This window comes from Gambusia affinis, linkage group LG12 (genome assembly GCF_019740435.1).
Source record: "Gambusia affinis linkage group LG12, SWU_Gaff_1.0, whole genome shotgun sequence".
NCBI classification, from domain to species: Eukaryota; Metazoa; Chordata; class Actinopteri; order Cyprinodontiformes; family Poeciliidae; genus Gambusia; species Gambusia affinis.
Window position 1 is genome coordinate 11,584,350 of NC_057879.1, and position 19,639 is coordinate 11,603,988.

The 19,639-nt window shown below is 39.8% G+C and overlaps 1 protein-coding gene across 1 annotated transcript in view; it reads right to left on the bottom strand.

Annotated features, from left to right (window-relative positions):
* Positions 1 to 1,478: 1,478 nt before the first annotated feature.
* The window catches only part of LOC122840982 (potassium/sodium hyperpolarization-activated cyclic nucleotide-gated channel 2-like), a 38,070-nt gene continuing 19,909 nt past the window's right edge, over positions 1,479 to 19,639 (bottom strand). Inside the window, exons 5-8 of the mRNA XM_044133833.1 lie at positions 9,450 to 9,596; positions 8,975 to 9,215; positions 8,721 to 8,885; positions 1,479 to 8,205 (exon numbers count right to left, since the gene is read on the bottom strand). Of these exons, the coding sequence (XP_043989768.1) occupies positions 7,256 to 8,205; positions 8,721 to 8,885; positions 8,975 to 9,215; positions 9,450 to 9,596 (1,503 nt within the window). The 3' untranslated portion in view covers positions 1,479 to 7,255. The remainder of the gene's footprint in view (positions 8,206 to 8,720; positions 8,886 to 8,974; positions 9,216 to 9,449; positions 9,597 to 19,639) is intronic.

Here is a 19,639-nt window from a genome sequence, read left to right on the forward strand (position 1 = left end):
TGGACGGTGCTGTGAGTTGACGTGCACATGAACACAAAGCGGGAAGCTGTTAGTCTGTGCTCAGACATCTCATCAGGGATGCAGCGGAGCCCCTGTCTGCAGAGCAACAGAGAAAAAGATCTCATCTGATGTGGGGTACAACGAGGATGTAGCGGCTGGCCAGCTAGGAAGTGTGTGTGTGTGTGTGGGCGTGTGTGCGGGTGTGTTCACATGTTTGCAGTTATTACCTCCAGGAAGTATGTTGCCTTTCAAAAGTATTCAAATCCCTTTAACCATTTGATGAATAAACCAACACAAAAAAGGGTCATTGTGAAGTGGGAGGAAATAATTCATGGTCTTTCAAAATAAATTTGTGAAATGTGTTGCATTGTATTCGCTCCTTTTTTGTATAGTTTCTATTTTTATCTTTGCGTGAATCTTCATTCTTCCATTCCCAGTCACATTGCTGCCGTTGCGCTGGAATTTCCTCGCAGAGTGAAACAACACAGTAAAGGTTTTTGCTGTGTTGTCTAAATAGCTTATGGCAAACTGCAGACACAACTTCATTTGGCTTCCTTTCAACAACGACATTCATTTAGCTAAATTTCCTTAATGGCCTGGTTTTGAGAGCAAACAACTAGTAGACGTATTTTCCACAGTTTCTAACCCCTCGCCTGTGAATTTCTGCTGCCAAGGTACCATTGTACTCTTGGCAGTTCCACTAATTAAGGCTCCCTCTTTAACTTATCTTTATCCATGACCTGTCTGCTGTATTCCTTTGTCTTAATGTTGCTATTTGTTTACTAAGGTTATCCAAGAAACCTCTGAGACGTTCACAGAACAGCTGTATTTATATTCAGATCAAATTATACACAGGTGGAATCTATAAATTTAGATGACCTCTTAAAATTAAACTAGATTTTATATCTAAAATCTAGTTTATATAGATATATATATATATATATATATATATATATATATATATATATATATATATATATATATATATATATATATATGTGTGTGTGTGTGTGTGTGTGTGTTTGTGTGTGCAGGGATATCATGGGCTAAGTAAAAATGCATTCTAAACCTTTCAACTTTTGACTAGTTTCATTTTCCTTCCATTTCACAGCTTTATCATGGGTGTTGAGCCATCATAGAAAACTGAAATAAACAGTGAATTTGGTGGTTCTGCTGCAAGAAAATGTGGAAATGGTGCATTAATCATTTTTGCAAGGCTCTCCATTACCCTGTTTCCACTTAGAGGCACGGGTCAGTGCAGTTCAGGCTCATCGTCCAGGATATCCAGGATTGATGCGGTGCGAGTCTGTTGTATGGACCACTTTAACAATAGTAACAGATACAATAACATACCAAACTGAACTAATCCATGCCATATCGCTCAATGAAAATGAGGCATTAGTTAAATGGTCAACACTCGCATGCTAAAACTACTGATTACTCAAAATACCAACAAATACAGGCTGACAAAAAAAGGTCAACACACAGGGATAAGTATGCCAATGCGCTCATTTTTTTATTGCACAACAAGGTATTTTATGTCTGTTTATGGATGCTGAAACAACATTGCCACTGACTGACAGACCAGCTTATTGAGATAAACCAGGATGTGGTTCTGTGTTGTTGACCAACAAAGGTGATGGACAAGACAGCCTTTTGGACACAGGACCAAATCAGCCCCTCGCCTCAGCCACCAGCTTTGTATCTCAGTCTGGAGAGACAAGACGACAACAGAGATCACCCAAACCAGCCCAGTTTCCCACCCACCATCATTTTAGACCTATTTGGTAAGCACTGCGGCTGGGGCTGGGAGCTGAGTTGCCACTGGAATATAAACGTCAACTTAAGACAGAGTTGAAGTTGAGTAATACCTAAGCCTGTTTTTGTATGAGCAGAAGCCGAGCACAGCCTGAGATGTCTGCAGACTGGTTTTCATCGAGAGATGAGACGTGTTTCAGAGATATGTGCTGTCATCTTCATAGTGCTGGTAAAGTGTGTCTGGATGCCCACACTGAGCCATTCGTGCAGGCTGTGGAATGCCACTAAGTCTAGGATGTGCTAGAGTGAATTCTAGAAAGCATTTCAATATTGTTTAGTAGTTTGAAAACAACTGTGGTTGTGACCTTTTATTGGTATTTTTTTTAATTATTATTATTACTTTATTTGTGCTGGCATCTCTCAGCTTTGTGTGGGTTTCAACCCCCTAAATGGCATCATATTCTCAAGTGGGACCAACATTATAGAAGGAAAGGCACAGGAACACACACACACACTCACAAACTCAAGCACACAGAGTCCTGAAGCAGAGAGAAGGCTTAGGTAAGTTAAGCAGGCTACAGTAGCTACGACACAAAAGTTAAACTGTAAGACTAAATAAAATCATTGTACAGTAGTTGGTACACAACAGTTTCTAGATTTGAAGGTCCCACAACAATCATACACAGAACTCTGCTTAAATGAGAAAAATACAAGCATGCACTCTGCTTTGTCTGTCAGCTAACTCATCTGGGAGTCATGTTTAAGACTTGCTGTGACTCAAGATTTGGATTCAGTCTTGGACAGAATTATTTTTTCCCTTTAGTAGCCAACACCAGATCAGTGTGCAACCAGCATCAGTGTGAAAAGCTGTGCAACAGCACAGACTGACAATAACCCAGCATATGAACAGCCTGTTTTTTTATTTCTTTTCTTTTTTTTTTATAATTTTGTATATGCATTTTGATTTTGTGCAAGCATTTCCACAGTTTTGCTAGTTAACTTCTGCCGTTTTTGGCTCAAGCAGTTTTCCTAAGCTAATGTCTAGACCGCTGATATCCACCAGGAGCTAGCCAGAGCTCACCCTCCCTTTGTAAAACTGATGCTTAAACACCAGGTTGTGGTGAAAACCCAAGAAGGTGTCCCACATCTCTGTGTATACCTTATGTACAGAACATGAACATACCGAATACAGCGCGCATGGTGTTGGAAGGTTCAACCCAACATAAAATGTGCAATTTTGTGTTTCCCCTATCAGGGAAAATTATATATACTGACATTGTCATTGTAATTTAGCAATACTAGTCATCTAATGGTTTGTACATATATTGCAAGTTGGAAATAAAAACACATATTTGCATTTTTACAGGCACATACATACCACAAAGGAGACTATGTGGAAACTAGATGTACTAGGCACAAGGTATATATAGTCCAAGTGCAGAGGGCACATTGTAAATATAAATCATAAATCTACAACCAAATAAAACTGACTGATAACTCAGAAAGAACAGACAAATATAAGACCCTGATTTGCTAACAAATCAACACCAAGGCATTCAGTACCCTCAACATCTGAGTGAGAGGCTTGAAACTTTGAGATTCTCTATCACTGTCAGTCAGTGCCAAACACACTTGGAGGAATTCGTTCCCACTTTATAGCAAAGTCCAGAAGAATAATTATTAAACAATCACACTTTGAACCGGCCCACCATCAGGCCAACACAGCACACGCGTCTCAATGGCCGCTTGACGCCGGCACACCGAGCAACCCGTGAGACAAACACAAAAACAGGTAAACTGGCAGTGTGCGCTTGGGGCCTGTATCGGGCCTGTGGCTGACGGTTCAAACGGAGCGGCGCCGATCAAAGTATCTCAAATGCCATCCTTTGAGTGGGAGGGAATGACACACTACATGTAGATGCAATGAAACAGAGACAGTGCCTGATATTGCCTGAAACATTAGCTCTTTAATTCTCCATTCATCTTGCTCTCGCCGACTGTGGACTCATTCAGAGGTCTGCACAGTCTTGATAGCAGCTTAACAGGGCAAACTCTGGTATTAGCAAAAAGAACTCAGGAGAAGGACCAATTAATCAGACAGAACAGTACTGAAGCGCACAGAAAAGCACAACTCAGACAGATTTCATTCAGAATGGTGTTGGTGTTTTGGTGCTCACTTTCCCCACAGGAAAAAAAAGAAAACAATTCATGATTCATGTATCACTGAAAGGTTGGGGAGGCGGTACTGTGACTCAGGAAAGACTAAAAGAAGTTTATTTAGTTTTTTGTGAAACACAAAATGTAATTTTGTTTGCTTCCTTGCAGGTGTGCCACACTAAGTTAGACATTTTTTTGAAACGTAGATTTACTTCAGTAATTCAACTTAAAAAGTAAAACTAGTATTATAGATTAATTACACAATTCAAACTTTTGTTTCCATTAATTTTGATGATGATGGCTTACAACAGAAATATTGATTTAATTTTCTATCATGAATTGGCACCTGCCCACACTAACAATGTCCATGGTGTCACTGAGATATACAGACCGAAAAGCTAATCTGACCTGTCAGTGTTTTCAAGAGGCAGATGAAAGATACAAGACTCAACAATGAAGACAAGCTGAAGGCTGCAGTTAAACTGATCTTGGGTTTACTTGACATCTCAGCAGAACCACATGCTGAATACTTCCTTGTTGTGTTGCACTAATGCAGTAATTCACTCATATTTGACTGGGCAAAAGGAGCCCAGTGAAATGCTGAGTGCTTATAGAGTGCAGTACATGGACAGCCATAATCATCAAAACAAACAGAAATACATGCATGCTTAAAATATTAAACTGCATAAGAATTTCAGTTTTTAATTTGAATCACTAAAATTAATAAACATTTTAATCACCTTTAAATTTTAGTTCCAACTGTACAAAAATGACCAAAGGTTCACAAGCCATTCAGTGAAGCCCTCGGAAAAAGACTGTCACCAGTTTTTAAGATCTCACAACGAGAGATCAAGCACTAAAGATAACAGTAATCTTAGGATTATTATTATTTTTTATTTTTTTTTGGCACCAATTCCAATTACTCAAGACGATTAAGTAAATGAGCTCAAAATATGGGAATAGACATGTCTACATAAATCAATGGAAAGCCACATTGTGGCAATCAATACAAAGCTGTGAGAAGGTAGAAAACCTGAGTGAAATGTCCAGTGACTTTTACAGTTTGGCTCCAAATCAATGTTCAGAGCTGAAAAAGTTGGCCACCATGTTTGTTTAACACATTGAACCAGCTGCCCCAGTTGACTTCCCTTTTACTCGTCTTTACAGTTTAATCATATGTTGGGTCCAGAAGAAGTGTGACGACAGATTTGAGAGAACAGAACATTGATTTTTTTTTTTTTTTTTTTTTTTTTCTTTTTGATTACAAGGTTGTAGTGCAACACAAGGTGCTTAAGTGGACGTCCTCACTTCTCACTTTGGACAGAGAGGTTCAAAGTGGTTACAGCACGCTCTCATTCATGCCCTTTTCATTAAATGTTTTTTAGACTTTCTGTAATATTCAGATCTGGGGTTATTGGATCGTAGTATAAATGGTAAATACAGCAATCTTCAACCCAAATAAGCATCAACAGACTATTAAAAAATCACACAGACACTCAGCAACTCATACAGCAATGCTAAGTCCCCCCCTTGCATCATAAATTCCTCTGTCCCTTTATTTACATGGCAGTTTAAAACTGATTAGCTGTCGTCCTCCTCGTATGGCATACATTCAGCAGGAGAAGGAGTTTTTAGATTCAACAGGATCAGAATGTTTCGAATAAAAATAATCAGAGCCTCGACCCACTCTCGCACTTCGAACCAAAGGATTTCTGTGCACCTAAAAGTGGAGACATTCACCGAAGTTCGAGGTGATTTTTTTCCAACAGAGGCGTCTGTACCCCATATTGGCCACCCTATGAATTTAAACACTTGAAAATGCCTTTCGGTTGACATTTTTGAGGATCTGACGTGCTGAGCTCAAACGTGGATTCATCCTGTGTCTTTAAACCAGTTGTAAGCAGTTAGTGTAGTGTTGGTTTTTTTTTCTTTCTTTCTTTTAACACAAAAATAACACAGCAACGTACCCTTTCATTCCCTCACACATTTTTGGTTAAGGTAACAACATGGTCACTGGATTACAATACCTCAAGTGAAGCCACAATAGCTGCTGGATTCTTTAAAATTTCACATAATAAAAAACAAACAAAAAAATACATAAAGAAACAAGTCCACTTTCCTGTACAGCATAAGTATAGATATTCATATTTATATATATATATTTATATATATATTTATATATATAGGCGGGGTAGAGTATTGCAGAATTATATTGCATGTGTTAATCGATGAACCTAGACAGAAACAAGCAAGTATACAGTATGGGTTGTTCACAAATGTTTCCTTTCAGTAAAGCTCAGATTATTAAACCATCTTTGCCTTTAGGGTTACAATCAGTATGTTGAGCAAACAGCTGACCTCTTTCCAGATGATTCATGAAAACAGGGCAGTGCCACCGTCAGCATTTCCAACCAGTCATACTTGACGATGGGTCGTAGAGTGCATGAGTCCCTTCTCTGAAAATGGAACCAAAACGTATAAACAAAAACTCTCTGACGCACGCACGCACACACACACACACACACGCACACACACAGCAACACTCACATATATGCATACACGCAAACCAAATATATGGCTTCTAACGTTGAATCAAGGCAGTTAAATAAATGGCATTTTCTTCTATGTTTCTTTTTTAGTTGATACAGACACAACCAGACTTGGTGTTCAAGCTCAACTTTGGTTTTGGGTAGATACAATGAATATAATGTCCTTCTTTACTTTTTTCATCGACTATTTACACATTGATGTAAGATCGACCAGCGGTCTAAAACACTAACTCCACTACTAGTTCGAACGATATGAAGATGTGTGTTCTTTTGCTACGACAGCTTACACGGAGGGAAAAAAAATTACATTTAAAACACTTTTGAACGCTTAAAATGTCATTGTCGTTTGACCTCAAGTCCCTGATTTTCATTTTTAAGTCCAGCTCCTGCTAGATTGCATTGCATGGATTCTACACAGTATGTAATTGGTACATTAATCATATTTTTCATTGTATCTTTACAGTAAAGTCAGCGATATGCAGTAGGTGTTTGGAAGCAGAGTGAAAGGGTGATACTAAGACTAAAGGTGCTGGCACAGTAGACCAGACCAGTTCAACCTTAATTTTATATACTAATATAATCGTATTGACTCCCCGTAGTCAAAGTACTTCACTACTTCGAGCAGCTCCTTTCTTCCTGCTGACACCAGCACACAGTGCACCAAGGTTGAAAGACTGGTGGCGCTGGCAGTAGCTGATTGGTCATTTAGCAAGCTGAATGATCAGCTGGACTGACCTTAACCGCACTGATTCTCCTACAAAAAAAGGCCTCTCTACTGAACTCCACTAGGGTCACAAGTTGGAAGACAGCCGGGATCTGGCAGAGTCTAGCTCTGGAAGGCTGACAATCGAATCTTTCTTGGGAACTCCAGAGTCTGGAGGTCCTGGTCCAGCAGCTGCTACTGCCCCCATTCCAGTAGGTCCACCTGGAGGAGGAGTGGAGGCAAAGGCCACCCTCGGCTGGGCTCCAACCGGTCTCCCCACACCCGAGGGTCCCGGTAAGTTGTGGTGCGGAGGTTGTTGGGGGCCAATGGAGGAGTTGGAAGTGCGGGTGGAGGGTGGGGGGCTGGGGGCTGCAGAGGAAGCCTGTGGTGTTCCTTCCTGGGGGAGTGAAGGCTGAGATGCAGACAAGGCCCGGGTGTCCTGGCTCAAACTACCCATATGGAGAGAGTGGGTGCTTTTGTGTGAGGCGGGCCTCTGCTGGGTGGTTTGTGTGGGGCTGGGTGCGTGGTGCTGGACAAGGGACAACTGGGACCCCGACGGTCCCACACTCGCCATGTACTGAAAAGTCCGTCCTGTAGCTGTGAGCGGGCTTTGGACCGGGGGGCTAGAAATAGCAGATCCAAATGCCCCTCCGAGTGTTTGGGGAGGCTGAGACTGAAGAGGAGACATTGAGATCGGACTGGACAAGTTCTGCATCACCTGAAACCGTCGCACCATGCGCGGGGACTGCAAAGTCCCCGGACCCACCAAAGGGCTCGCCATCTGAGGGCAAAAGCTCATGGCCACAGCTTGCTGGAGGGTGGCAATTGCAGACCCAGACTGAGACTGACCCGGAGGGGCAAAGATCCCACCTATAGAGGGAGTCATAGACATGGCCCTTGGCCGCTGCAGATCCACTAGTTTCACCATCTCCCGGTCATATTTGACGATCTCCTGGATCATTTCGTTCTCCCTGTTGTTGAAAACACCGGAGTTGAGATCATGCTGAACCTTGTGCATCAGGATAGAGTTCTTTTTACCTACAGGAAGGAGCAAAAAAGAAAAAAACAGAGGCGACATTAGAGAATATAAAAAGCAAGGACAGTACAGAAGGAATAAAAAAGCTGAACAATGCATAAAAAGAAGCAAATTAGAATTTGCAAAAAGAAAACAACAGTAGCTTGATACAGGATGTGATGTCCTTCACACCAGGTACATCCTCCGTTCAAATAAGCCCTAGGGAAAGTAATGGAGTCACTTTGTGCCTTCATATATTGTTACAGTGTCCTGTGTCATTTTCAGAGAACAAAGCATATAATTTTACTGCCCCATCTACATTTACTGCCTGAAAACATTACATTTTTATAAATCAAGATGCAAGAATTTGTTAATGGTGACAATATTAGACTTAGAACAACATATTTCATGTCTTAAATTATGGCATGAAATATGAAATGCCTTACCTAGATAAATCTTTACCATATCTTTATATAATCATCAAAATGATGCTTTGATGTGAAGCTAGTTTCTATAGATATTTTCTCATTTGTTGTACCTATACGATCTAGACGATCAATGGCGACGGTTTCAAAGGCTCTTCTCATCATTGGATACTCTTCTAAAACCTCGTTGAAGTTGTCAACAGACAAAGAGTAGAGCCGACAGTATGTCTCTGCTCGCACGCTGGCTGTTCGTCGACCCCTTGTCAATAAGCAAATCTCTGAAACAGCAAGAGAAAGCTTGAAAATAAATGTAAGAGCAACAGCACCCAGGAAAAGCATCATGTCCAGGACAAAGACAATATCCCACCTCCAAAATAAGAGCCATCAGACAGTTTCATAGCAAGTGTGCCTTTGGTGATAACACTGCATACGCCGTGCTGGATGAAGTACATTTTTTTGCCAATGGTGCCCTCTCTTATAATATAGTCTTGAGGCTGGAACACCTCAAAACGTAGCTTAGTCAGCATTGCTGTGACAAAGTTTGGCTCTGCGTTGGCAAACAGCGGCATGGATGCCACCAGTTTTCGGCAGTTGAAGTTCACTATTTCCTAAAGAGAAAAGAAGCACAATCAAGCACAAATGTACATATAGATAGAGTATAATCTCTTTCTGCATAAAACCTGTCACAAGAGGAGTGTGTAAGCTTGTCAGCTAGACAAACACACATTAGCTAAACAAAGTCTGTACTAAGAGTGAAACCATCCATTTCAGTTTAACTAACAGATGAAAAATCAAAACTCTAATCTTATTTATGGAAAATAGGCCAAGTTGATAGATCTTACCTCTCTGAGAGGTTCACTGAGTTCACCCAGGATGCTTTCCTCGTCAAACATCTTGCCCTGGTACCTGTGCTCATAATAGTCATGGATTTTCTGTCGGAAGTCGGCAGGCAGCTTGTGGAAGGACATATACTGCTCCACTTGTTTGTACTAAGGGAGAGTGGGAAACACAGACATGATGAGCTGTTAATGCACTGCGTAAAAACTCTTTTCATTGCTACCCTTTCAGCTACAGTATTAAAGAACATAAGACGCAATAGAGGCTGCACATTAGCGAGGACAGAGATGTTGCATGCACACGGCCTCTCTTCCATTGTTTTTCAGTGCGCCATGGTTTAATTTACTTATTTCTGTCCAAGGGTAAAGGGAATGATGAAGTACACCGTCCTAGAAAAAGACCAAAGGAAGCGACAAATTGATTTGCACACAGTTAAAGAAGCAAAGCGTATTCACCCACAAAGAACAACCTTGGTTTAAGGACAACCCAAACTTAGACAAATGCCTTCCGACTCACCTTAAACCCGACTACATAAACTGAGAAATTATGCTCTAATCTTTGAAGTGTAGTGATTGTGCTGAGTTATGTTTGGAAGCCCAGTTTTGTTGCCATCCTAAGGGAGCCTGCCCCAAGCAGGCAGCTGGTCCAAGTAAAGGTATAAGGGAATGGTAGCAAAAAGCAAAGTAATAAAAATGAAGCACAAGGAAAAAATAGTAAGTTGATTCTGTCTCTGAATAATGTAGAGATGAATAGATTCTAGCAAAGAAAAGCCACCTTAATTAAAAAATATAGATGTGTTTGTTGAAATATCTAGGTCTTAATAAGAAAAGTCAAGTATTGGTAATCAGAAAAACAAGATTGTATTTTGTAGTTCAACTTATTTCAGAGGCTTACAGAGTGGACCAAAATATGAAAAAGTCAGTCAAACACAATGCAAACAGAAACACTGGTACTTCTAGCCAAATTTTACTATTATTGAGCCTCAAACCTGATGAAAGTTTAAACATTAAACTTACAAAGTAATCATGATATTCAGAGTTCAATTGGACCCAAGAATAAAAAAGTGAAAAAACATAATCTGCTTATTTTTTATTTTTATTTAATCATGCCTTTGGTCACAAGAACGTAGAAGGTCCAGACATGCATGGCAAGAACTAGAGAGGCTATTATTAATACAACAATGACCACATTCTCTAAATGTATCAAGAAACGTCCTCTGATGTTTGCCTCAATAAGTTTACCTCACTGTAACAACACAAACCAAAAATGCACAGTTCCTTTCTGCTGCAGAATACACTGTATATCCTACCAGATGCCCCAAGCAAAACAAATCCAACTGCTCAGACAGTTTTACAAGCTCAGAGTCCTCAAGAGCAACATATAAACTCCTCCAAGGCAAATTGTTTATTGTCAGAAACAGACAGCCTATCCCTTTGCTTCTAAAAACCCAGAACATTTGGCAAATAAACATTTTCTGTTGAAACAATGTGGACACAGAATAACGGCTTCAAAACTTTGCTGCTCAGGGCAATGAAATATTCACCTTTCACTTTCCCTGGTTTTATGATAGAAAACCTCAGTGATCTGTAATACTGATGTCGAATGTCAAATAATTTTTTTAAAAGGCTTGTTCTCAGCTTGAAATTTGTGTTAGTTGTGTATTTCGTGAGATTTTAAAGAGTCTTCCTGTTAAAAGTTTTTAAAGGAGATTTGCGTGAACCGAAGAAGCTTAACGTCGTTTGGCTTTGCTCTGCATCGGGAGCTATCAGTATGAACATTAATGTGTGAGGTTTTCCTGCTTGTTTACTGAGAGGCCACTGCAAACTGCTGCCAAACCCAGCAGACTACAGGTGGTGCTTTAGGTGGGGGACAAAAAAAAACCCTCCCCTGCTACTGAAATTGATCTTGTTAGTGTTTGTACTCTAGTGGTGAGGTGGATGGATAGAACAGGCCTAATTGTTACTAGGAGACTTTGTCAGTGCAATTCATTTCGCAGTCCCTGTAGTGGCTTTTTGTCTCTAATCATTACTCTTAGGGAGAAGTATATCATGTGTGTTTTTAGGACTATCCTTGCCTGGAGACTTACAACATCTTATTATAACAGGGACACTTTGCAGAGACATGCAATGTCTTCACTGAGGGCTTTTATATGAACACATGCCTCACTCCCACTGTCAATAAAGTCCTTTATAAACTTCTATTGCATTAATGTACACAGTGAAGAAAAATACACTCCTAACCTTTAAAAAGAGCCACCTTCACTGCTAGATCAACACAAGGTGTGCAGCATGGCAGAAACACAAACAGTCAGCTTCTACTGTTGAAATATGTTAATGACCATCCAAGAGAAGACAAAATAAGAAAGAAAAAAAAAACTAAGAGCCAAAACTGCAGAACAGTTAGCTGCTGGTGGAGATTTGTCCTTGTAATTTGCTGTCAGACTGTGTACACTTCAGCCCAGCTCAAATGTAAAGCCTCACAAGACCACAGCTCAACCCAGAAGCTATAAAGCTGTCCAAAAATTTAGAGATGTTAACGGCCTGGGAGACACTGGGAGTACTCACAACTTTCAGGGACGAAGAAAAACACCATTGAAACACCGCCTAACGCACAACCTGAAGGTTTCAGCGTCCTCTGACGTCACCTTGGACAGGTTTACCTCACTACTGAAAGACAGACCAATAAATGCACGGTCTCAGGTTCATGTCTTCTGCGGACAACTCTTATCTCCTGCCAGAGGCCCCAAGCAAAACAACGAGCTTTGAGTCCTCGAGAGCAACGTCTAAACTCCTGCAGAGGAAATCGTTTATTATCAGAAACAGGTGGCCTTGCCTCTCTGCTTTGAAAAGAAAGAACAATTGACAAACATTTGAGCTGTGCTCTGCTGAGTATATGTGTACACAGACTGAATGTTTCAACTCCTCTCTGCTCGGGATAATAAAAACCTTCACCTTCCATATTCCCTTAGATCATGACAGGAACACAACAGAGCAGACAACCATCCAAATTGCTCTATTGCAATATTTACTTGATATTTTCTACAGTGCTTTGCAATGCCAGAGTAGTGGTGGACTGAACCACACTTTTCAGATATTGTGGATTATTAAAATCCACATTTCCTTTTACTTCCAGTTCACAATTATAGACTACTTTTTTCTTTGTCTGTCGCATACAATCAACAAGTTGATGTAACACAAAAACATGACAAAAATCAAGAAACTTGATTAAAGAAAATGCTATTTCATCAAGCAGCAGATAATACTTGCATAGAGAAAAAATATATTCATAGCTCTTATTTTTCCATTCAGATGGTTTAAGAAGACCAATAATAAAACATTTCATTTGCACAATAGCACAAAACATACTGATTTCACAGACATAAAACCAGAAAACCATGTTATGTAGATTGGTTTGCATGGTATGAGGGAAAATATATGTCACCATGTTATAAAAAAACAAATGTTTTTCTTTTTGTTTTGTTTTTTTACTGATACATCAAAGAGAGATTCCTAAATAAGCATTAAACATCCAGCTGTGGCTCACAGCCTTAAACTAAGCCCCTATGAGAGGAAAACGTCTTCTTTACACAGCAGAGCGTGTTGGCGTTGCCCGACACAAACTATCACCTGCATGAGTGACTCTGCATCCTGATATCTGCAGATGGATATCAGCCTCCAGAAACGACCCTGTGTCACAACTACCCGACATGCTGACGCGGACACTGAAGCCGGTGTTGCCCTGCAGTAAATACAAGCGCTGATTGTAAGGAAAAGTGTGTCTCTGGGTGAGCCTGTCATTGTGGGGAAATATCAAACAGGTAGAGCGACCGAACGCACAGCTGATTCTGCGGCTGCTGACTCAGCTAATTCTGGACTAATGAGGCAGATTAAAAACGAGCCGCGGTAGATAATCACACACCGATGACTTGACTTTTCTTTTAGCCCAAAGGTTTGATCAGCATTAATAAAGACTTTTCTTTTAGCCCAAAGGTTCGATCAGCATTAATGAAACAATCTGCATTCACTGCTTCATTTTGCCACAGTTTTTCTCAGTCTAATTTACTATTTAGGAATTTGTTGACATTCACAGGAAACATTTAAGGACAAATTCTATTGAATTGCACATTTTCTTCCTCTCAAGTATTATCCCCATTAACCCAATTAAGGCATCTGTTTTTACTCTCCACTCTTTCGTTACACATATTCTACTATTCTAATTTCGGTTTACCCCGAACAGTCATTTGGGGGCGCATAATTCATTCACTTAATTTGTTCCCAGCTAAATCGGCTCATTACAATATGAAGCTCATTCACCGAAAGACAGGAGGATCAGATAGCGGTAAGTCAGAGCTCGTCTTGTCTGCCTTTAATTCGGAGATGCGCGCGGCGGCGACAACACACTTCTGTGTGAGGCCTCACACAGAACAAAGTCTCATTAAATGAAATGGAGCTTCTTAGAAAATGCTTAAAATCCCGACATGCATTCAAAGGGACCAGAAGATACCGTCTGATAAGGGATGGTTCATGAGCCGCTTTTCTTCTTCTTCTTTCACTTCTTCTTCTTCTGTTTCCTTTTAGCAATGATGTGAATATGATCCAATGCAACGGAAAAGGCCGTTTTTGTGGGCCGCTATCTGCAATGTCAGCCTGCTTCTGGGTAACCAGAGGGATCAATGACGAGCAGACGGAGGGAATAAAGGCTGTTGTTTAAGGTGCTGAGAGAACAAAAACATCCTGCAGATCCTTACAGAGCGCTCCGACTTCCGTCTGTTCCTCTGTTTTGCTGACTGAGCTCGGTCTCCAACACCTGATCTTTCACATCCACAGAGAGCTGATTCAGTGTTAAACCTTTTAGAGGAGGTTATCAGTGCAACAGATGGACCTGTGGAGTTACAACGCGAATCAGTTTTGATCAGAAAAAGAAAAGATCAAACTGTTACAAACGCTGGGACGTCTCTTAGAAGGATTTGTCACCGGCGAAAGTTTCGGAGCTGAACCACACTGGTGCTCCAGTCACTCCAGTCACTCCAGTTTGCAGGAAACCAGTGCCTATGGAGGTTGGACTCTTGTTTCCAATCATGTGAACCAGTTTCCCCTGACCTTATGGTGAGCTTCAGTCTCTTTCCAGACCCAGATAAAATGGCCACACTTGTAAAAAGTTGTTTTCATGTGCAGTTTTATTTATTTATTTATTTATTTATCTGGTCATCTTTGAGTTTTTGGTTGCTTAGAAATGACTCCAGAAAAGACATTTCTGTCTGAAGTCATTTTACCATCTGCTTTCTCACATCAGCTCTGATCTCCCTGGACTCCTCTGCCGGCGTGCAGCCAGTCCTAACACTGCTCTAAAGAAATAAGCAAGAGAAGAATCAGGTTGGCACACATATGATCCGAGGTGTAAGTCAATCAGCAACAGAAGTCTGAGAGGGAAATGGAACATGGAGAACTTTTAGGAACTTTCCCTCAGGACTGAATAAAATTTTAATTCTTTTGTGTAATTTGTGTGTTGATTAAGTCAAATAGAACAGCATTTTTAACGCTTTCTAAATAAAATGACTACGTATATAAAATGATTGTATCCCAGTACCTCATGTCTTCACAGATACAATCATAGTTTTGAGTTTTTGTGGGTTTCTCTGATAGTATATTTTGACTCAGGAAATGACTATCAACACCTGAAAAATACTGAAGTCACAATTAATTATTCATACTTAATTACACAGTACTTTAAAATTACTTTGCAATCAATTAATTATTTAAAGATATTTAAGAATTTTTTTCATTTATTTGCTCTTTGTAAAGGCTTCACATGGTTGTTTTGTTTAGTTGTGACACCTTTCTGTAGGGGATTTGAATTACCGCTGCCAAAAACCCTAAACTTTCTCCTCATAGATAATGAACATGATTGTTTCTTTTAACTTTTTCTCTCTCTGTGAATCTACTGGCTGATCATTTGCTGCGACTGACTGGATGTGATCTCTTTCCTCCTACAGACTTGTAATCTGGTTCAGAGTTTGGCTGCTCATCTGTTCACACTGAGTCTGGTCCTGCTGGACGAATCATCCTGTCGACTGAGAGATTTTCTTTCCACTGTCACCTCATGCTTGCTCGGTATGAGGGATTACTGCAAAGTCAACAACGCAAACAATTTCCTTCTGATGGTACGTTTTCACTCAGGAGAAGTGAATGCTGCAAGTTAGAGGCTCGATGCCATCAGCCAGATTTCCTTAGAGACAGCTTTTTTAACTAATTTGAATAATAAATTAAACTTGATTATTAACTACGATCAACTGGAATGCATTTACTTTACTTTAAATGTTTGATTGGAATTAGTTTACTTTATTGTGAAGTGCCTTGAAACAAGTGTCACATAACTAAACTGAATTGAAAAATGAATTGAATAATTGGACATAGAAGCAGATTATAATTTTGCTTGCACAATGCCATGAAATAAATGTCTGACTGTGGACAATACAATTCGATCTTCCTTAATAATTATCTCCAACTTACTTCAGCATGTTTATAAACATTTTATATAACTGGAAGAGTTTTTAGCAAGCATGTGTGCTTTATTAGAAAGATTGTTTTGGTTTTTTTTGTTTGTTTTATTTTTGCTCAGTAAATCTAATCTCATCCACCAGCAACTCATCTGCTGATGTAAAATTTGTTATTAATTTCCACAAACCTTTCTTTACCTTTCTTTCCAGGTTTCAGATTCATTCATGTTTAAACAACTTATTAAGATGCAGATTCATCTTTTTCCAATATTAGGAGATATTTACCTAAGTATAAAATACTTCTGCAGTATTATAATTATTCTATATGTTCAAAACACTGTGCAGCATTGTTTGGGCTGTCCCCACTTTGTTACGCTGCAATGTTCAAATAAGACATAATATCTTCTCCAGAGCAACTGTAGCTAAATTCTCTATTAATACAGCCTGACATAACCTCTGGGTTGAAACTGAAACCTTCACAGTATGGGCTGCTACACACTGCCAGCAGTCTTATTTCGCTAACACCCTCAAAATGATTATAATGTCACTTTTAGTCCTGTCTGTCGGCACGGCAAATCCACCCAGCAGCTTCAGCGTCAGCCGCAGTGGCACAGCCTGCACTTCTCTGTGCATTTTTTTATTTATTTATTTTTTTGTAATACAAACATCTTCAGCTAAAATACTAATCCTCCCCAAAAGAAGAAAATCTGACAACTGGTCAGGGAAAAGAGCTCTAAGAAATACACTTTTTTGCCCTCGGAAGGAGAAAAAAAAAAAAAAAAAAAACAGAGCTGTGATGGGAGGAAGCAATACAAGAAAAGGTCTAAAAGCATGAGGATACATTTAAAAAGCAGCTCTGACTTAATTGCACGTGCAGAACAATGTGAAAGTTTCAAACCACCTTTTGTGTCTTTAAATATAACTTTTCCAAAGAATCAAGAGTTTCATGGCCTTTTAGAAAAGATCTTCTGAAAGATTCATTTTTGGCAATTTCAGGCCAGTCTTTGTCCCTGACCATGACGGCATATTGTTCAGGCTCTCTAAAGCCGAAGGGAAAGAAGAGGTGTCAACAGGTAAACAGTTTCTGAGAGTAGTGTCTTTAAAAAACAAGAGAAAAAAAAATAAATCAGCAAAGACCTGAAATGAAATCTGAGAACCGTAATCTCAATTATTTATAGAATGATGAGGGAAAAACTCTGTGGTTATAATCATGTTGGTGCTAGCAATTATGTTCTGTTTCTTTATCTTTTGTATTTTTATAGAACCAGTGTGAAAATAAAGATAAATTATCTTTATGGCTTTACGCTGTCCTTCACAAAATGCCTGAAAATGCTGTTCAAACCTGGTTCTTTGCTGAACTGAAATTCAAGAACCTTTTTATGGTTGAATGACTAATAGGTCAAATCTGTGGGAATTAACTTATAGCAGCTAAAAAACCCAGAAGAAGTTATTAACAAGGTCATTACAAAATATCACATGAAGGTTTAGAGGTTTCAAAGCAAAATGGGAAGAAATGAGGGTGGATTAATTAATACAAATTTATGATATAAAGCTGATCCTTTATGTTGTGTCCCTGATCAGACTTTAAAATCTCACAAATATTTTTTACTAAAAGCTTAAAGTGTCAAACTAGCTGGAGGAAATTTAAAAGCAGGTGAAATGATAAAAGAAAAGCTCAAGTTTTAAACATCTCAGGAAGCTCTGTTCCATCCATCAACTAAAATTCAGGGAGTATAGCATAAGTGCAAACCTACCAAGAAGGGACCGTCCGCCTAATCTGACAGAGTTGACTCAAAGAGGGACGGACAGCAGCCCTGGAAGGAAACCAGATACAGGCTGCAAGATGGAGGCTTGTCTTCCAGCAGGACACTATTGCTCAACAGTGAAATAGTTTTTAGAAAAATGCTTAATATTCTTGTGTTGGAGTGGCCTAGTCCACTTGGTTTCTTGGTTTCAAGTCCAGATGATACAATTGAGAATCTGTCAACCTGAAAGCTGCTGTCAACAGACTTTTTACGTCCAGCTTCAGAAGCCAAACCTTCCTAAACCTGGTAGAGACGTGCAAGAGTTGCAACTGTACGTGCAACAAAAGCTGGTTTTCAAAAGTATTGACTCAGACAAGCCTAGCTACAAATACTTACTACATTTTACAGATTTGTAATTGCAAAAAAATGAAAACAGTGTTTTATTTTCCTTCCACTTCACAATTATTCACCATCCTGAGTTGGTTTATCTCATAATTTCTCTCTACAAACGAATTTATTGACCATTTTGTTGTACCATAGTTGTCTCTAACAATAGCTGGATATACAACAACCCTTCGACTAAAATGTAAAAGACACAGCCCTCAAATATTCAGGACTCCTTCTCCCACAGGTTTCCCCTCCCCCTTGCTTCGCTCCCTGTAGCAGCCGTACAGCAGCAGCTCCGCACCTTTCAAGGACACCACCAGCAGAGAGGACAGAGGATGCAGAAGACGAGAAAACAAAATTCAGATCAGGAGGTGAGAAGGGAGCGCGATGGAGGAAAGCGATAAAGCTGAAAACCAGGTGGAGACATCGAGGTGACGGAGATACGGACAGGAGGCGGATGATATCACATGAAGTAGAACAGCTTAAGAAAGTGTGTGGTGTGGGTTGGGAATTATCAGGAAGAGACTCAAAGGAAGGCAGCCATGCTTGCTTACGTCACCTTCAGGATGACATTGGCAGGACACAAGGGTCTGCTGCCTCATCAGTTCTACTGCTGCCCAAGGGGACATCATAGCGTGGGCGCACCACACACACTCACACACACGAGCACGCACGCATGCACGCACACACACCCCCACTCTCACACAGCTTTTATGTGCTCAGCCCCCGGCAGCATGGCTCTACCTGGCCAAACACACCCGCAGCCTCTGATTGGCTGCTGACAGCCAGCAGCGTGGCCCCTGCTCACCAGCGAACCAGACTCTGCTTGGAAACAGAGAGGCTGAGCTGCGAGCGCCACAGGCCACTGCTGCAGCACCCAGCAGCATGGCTTGGTTTCAAAAGACAGAAACAGCTGTGCATGATAAATACTACCTCACAGCTAGAATGAGATAAATGTGGGGTTGGGGTCATAGCCTAACAAATTGCTCTGGTTAGTCGGTGTTGCATTTTTCTGTTGAATTTAGAGTCTGGAATAACTGTGGTGGGTTTGGCTTGTATTAGTGTTACTAATTATTCATTTGTGAATAATAATAATAATAATAATAATAATAATAATAATAATAATAATAATAATAATAATAATAATAATAATAATAATAATAATAATAATAATAATAACTTAGATCAACAATCAGAGAGAAGAGAATTTAAAAAATGAAAGTAAATAACATTAAATTAAAATTTGTAATTTCATTTCTTCTCTCCCACATTGGAAAATCAAACATTACCAGGCCACAGTGTTTTCTTCCTGAGAAATTATTGTTACTATACTTAATTTTTTGTGCACATCAAGCACACAAAAAGATATCTGGTGTACATATAAGAACTGGTTATGTGTTTCAAACAACTGTGCACTTCCTTCTCTTTCCAGAGTTTCTCTTATCCGAAAACTAATAACTTACAAAGCCAAAGGCAATAAAGCCATTAAAAATCTGAGTAATACAGATGACCGCTGTCCATTTGACAAAAAGGAAAATAAAACAACTTCTTTTCTGTTATTCTCTGG